This window comes from Zerene cesonia, chromosome 8, assembly GCF_012273895.1.
Source record: "Zerene cesonia ecotype Mississippi chromosome 8, Zerene_cesonia_1.1, whole genome shotgun sequence".
Classification (NCBI taxonomy): domain Eukaryota; kingdom Metazoa; phylum Arthropoda; class Insecta; order Lepidoptera; family Pieridae; genus Zerene; species Zerene cesonia.
Genome location: NC_052109.1, coordinates 8434424 through 8437509, shown reverse-complemented (window position 1 = coordinate 8437509; position 3086 = coordinate 8434424). Strand labels below are relative to the sequence as shown.

General features: G+C 40.9%; 1 protein-coding gene across 1 annotated transcript in view; it reads left to right on the top strand.

Moving 5' to 3' along the window:
• LOC119828759 (RNA-binding protein Nova-2) overlaps positions 1-3086 on the top strand; it is a 57863-nt gene that overhangs the window by 52929 nt on the left and 1848 nt on the right. Inside the window, exons 7-8 of the mRNA XM_038351003.1 lie at positions 1574-1836; positions 2497-2672. Coding sequence (XP_038206931.1) covers positions 1574-1836; positions 2497-2672 — 439 coding nt within the window. The remainder of the gene's footprint in view (positions 1-1573; positions 1837-2496; positions 2673-3086) is intronic.

The window sequence follows — 3086 nt, the reverse complement described above, 5'->3', positions numbered from 1 at the left end:
AGCTTTACCCCGTTTAAAAACTCGAATAGTCGTGCAATTATGGCACCATCAAACCCGCCCAATATCATTGTTACATCATAAATACAACGGTCATACAATTTGGAATTGGGCAATGCTAATGCACTCAAAATATAGACCAAAACAACATATTTAGTGCCAGCGTGTTAATGACATCTACGGTGAGAACTAATGAGAAACCAAAAAAAGAAAAAAACATCGCAACATAATGTCCATTAGCAGAACCCAAAAGATAATTTCGACACGATAATTTTGCTGTGAAGAGGGATCCGCTAAGGAATCCTGGTAGCGCTGTGTTACGGCTCAACAAGGGAAAGTGGATAACTCGGCTGGGGATTTGAAAGGGAACCATGATACTCGATTCGATATAAAAATAATTCTCTATTATTCCATTTAATGACTTATTGAATCGTAAGAACTTTAATATTTATATGAAAATGTCTGATAGATTTTCAGTTACAATGATGTGTTGCACAATATGAAATTATAATTTTTTTACAATTTTTCACATATTTTTATGAACATAAGAAATATTTTATCTCAAGTATTATAAGTCCCTTACGAATCGCCAGTTATTACCTAAATGCCATGGACATGCACCTAGTATCTATTAATTACTATCCTGGCTACACCAAATATTTGTCTCGATAAAAGATCAGCAATTGCTATACAATATATAAATGAACTGGATTTACTTCGAAATCTAATTCAAGTAAAGTAGGACCGATTTTTAAAATGTTTTATTTGTTAAAATTTTACTGTCCACTCAAAACATTGTCCGTTTTGAGTCGACTAAACTAAGTTTTATGTCATTTTCAATAGTAATAGTTCCCAATTTACTACGGTTATTGAACCGAAATATTACTTAAATAAACTGACATATTCTGAACGCAGAGGGAATCGAACCCCATAACCCAGTAATTATGTCTAGAGAAGAAAGAACTAAAATAAATGAAAATGAAAATGTTGATATAAGTTAGATATACACTATATAGTCCATGGCACATAAAATAAGGTGGTTATTAATGTAAAGCTATGATGGACAGAGTGAAAAATAAATCCATTTAAAACATAATAATCATCATCTCAAACAAATAAATAACTTTATGAAATGGTTCTAATGCTGTTTAGAAAAATTAAAGAAAAAGTTGTAAATACGGTTTTAATTAATAATTTATAATGTGTGATTTGTTTCTTATATGTAAACAGGTAGCGTGTAGTGCATACAGTGTAGTATTCTTTGGAAGAGTCGATGATAATGTTATCAAGCAAATAGTGTTGTCTTATTATGTAATTTATATAAATATATAAAAAATTTATAGCAATGGACAGGGTTTTTGAATCAAAAATATAAATAAAAATATTGAGGGTATCATAGAGAACATTTATAGCTTATTGTAATATTTCGAAAGTGGATAAATCTCAAATATGTGTGTGTGTGCGTGTGTGTGTGTGTGTGTGTGTGTGTGTGTGTGTGTGTGTGTGTGTGTGTGCGTGTGTGCGTGCGTGTGTGGATGATGGCGTGGCGAGACTCACCGAGCGAGACCTGCGACAGCGGGCCGAAGACGGCCGGCGAGTCCTGCGCGGAGAGCGGGAAGTAGGCGGCGGAGAGCGGCGCGGGGTGCGGCAGCGCGGGCGGCAGCGCCAGCCCCAGCACGCCGTGCTTCACCAGCAGCGACAGCGCCGCGCCGATCTCCGAGATGCCGCCCTCCGAGTAGCCGGCCTGCCGCAGCGCCACCTGCACGTTCGGACACGTTTCCGTGCGTCACAATTTGCTGGTGACACGCTCGCCGACCACGTCGACGACGGCTTAGACCAGTACTGATTGCAGTGTGGGAAAAAGACTGCTCTATGTGGGTCGTCTAGGGTCATCACTTTCGCATACTGTTTTTTTTTTTATCTACAATCTGTCTTATCAACTATAAGCGGAAGTGTTGCCTAGCAAAGTAGATATAAAGTAAACTCTCTAATAAGGGCTAATACTCTTCGGGTATCACATTGAAATGACGTTTCATACTACATTTATTTTTTTACTAGCCTCCGCTCGTGGCTTTGCCCGCGTGGAATTAAGACATTTACCTCTTTTATCCCAAGGGGGAATTTAATCGTAATAATAAGTATCCTATCACCCAAGTTAGCTCATACCCAGTACACCAAATTTCATCAAAATCCATTCAGTATAGTTTCAGCGTGATTAATGGATAAACATCCAAACAAACAAACTTTCACATTTATAATATTAGTGTGATGACATATTTTTCTTTTTATGACTCTTTCTTTCTGATTCCCGTCCCCTCCCCTCAACCATTGGTGAAATCACTAGAATAAATCCCCCCCCCACCTTCAATCACTCGAGAAACCATTGGAATTAGTCCCCTATCCCCAACCCCCTCAATGACTGGTGAAACCACTGGAACTAGTCCCGTGTCCCCCCGGGCCCCCACTGACCTTGATGTGGTCGAGCGTGTGCTGCGTGAGCGGCGAGGGCGGCGGCGTGCCGGGCGGCGCCAGCGACAGCTGCAGCGAGAGCGCGCCGAGCCCGCTGCCGTTGACGAGCACGCCGCCCACGCTGCCCACGCCGCCCACGCCGCCCACGCCCGCCACGCCGCCCACGCCGCCGCCCAGCGCGTGCCCCTGCAACCACAAGCGCCACTGTCACGACACACGACACACGACACTATACTATTGAGTGTTCACGATGCAACGGTAAACGGTACAGCTTCCGTGAGAACCGACGGACGATCGGTGGACTTGATACTAAATGAGAGTTTGTGACAATTTGTTTTGTTCCGATTTGTTTGTGCACAGCCAACTGACGGTGCAAGACTGGACCGATTGGTATGAAATTTTGTTTATTTCCACGTTAGTCGAGAACATATAATACCAAATCTGTATTTTTACCTATTACACAAATTAGTAAAGGTTGTGTTGTAGGATGAAATCTCTGGACCTACAAAACTAATTTGAAAAATTATTACACGTATTGAAAACCACTATACCTAGTCTTGCCATAAATATTGTAATAAAGAAAAAAGAAAATTGTTAACTGCAAATAACATTTATTACTT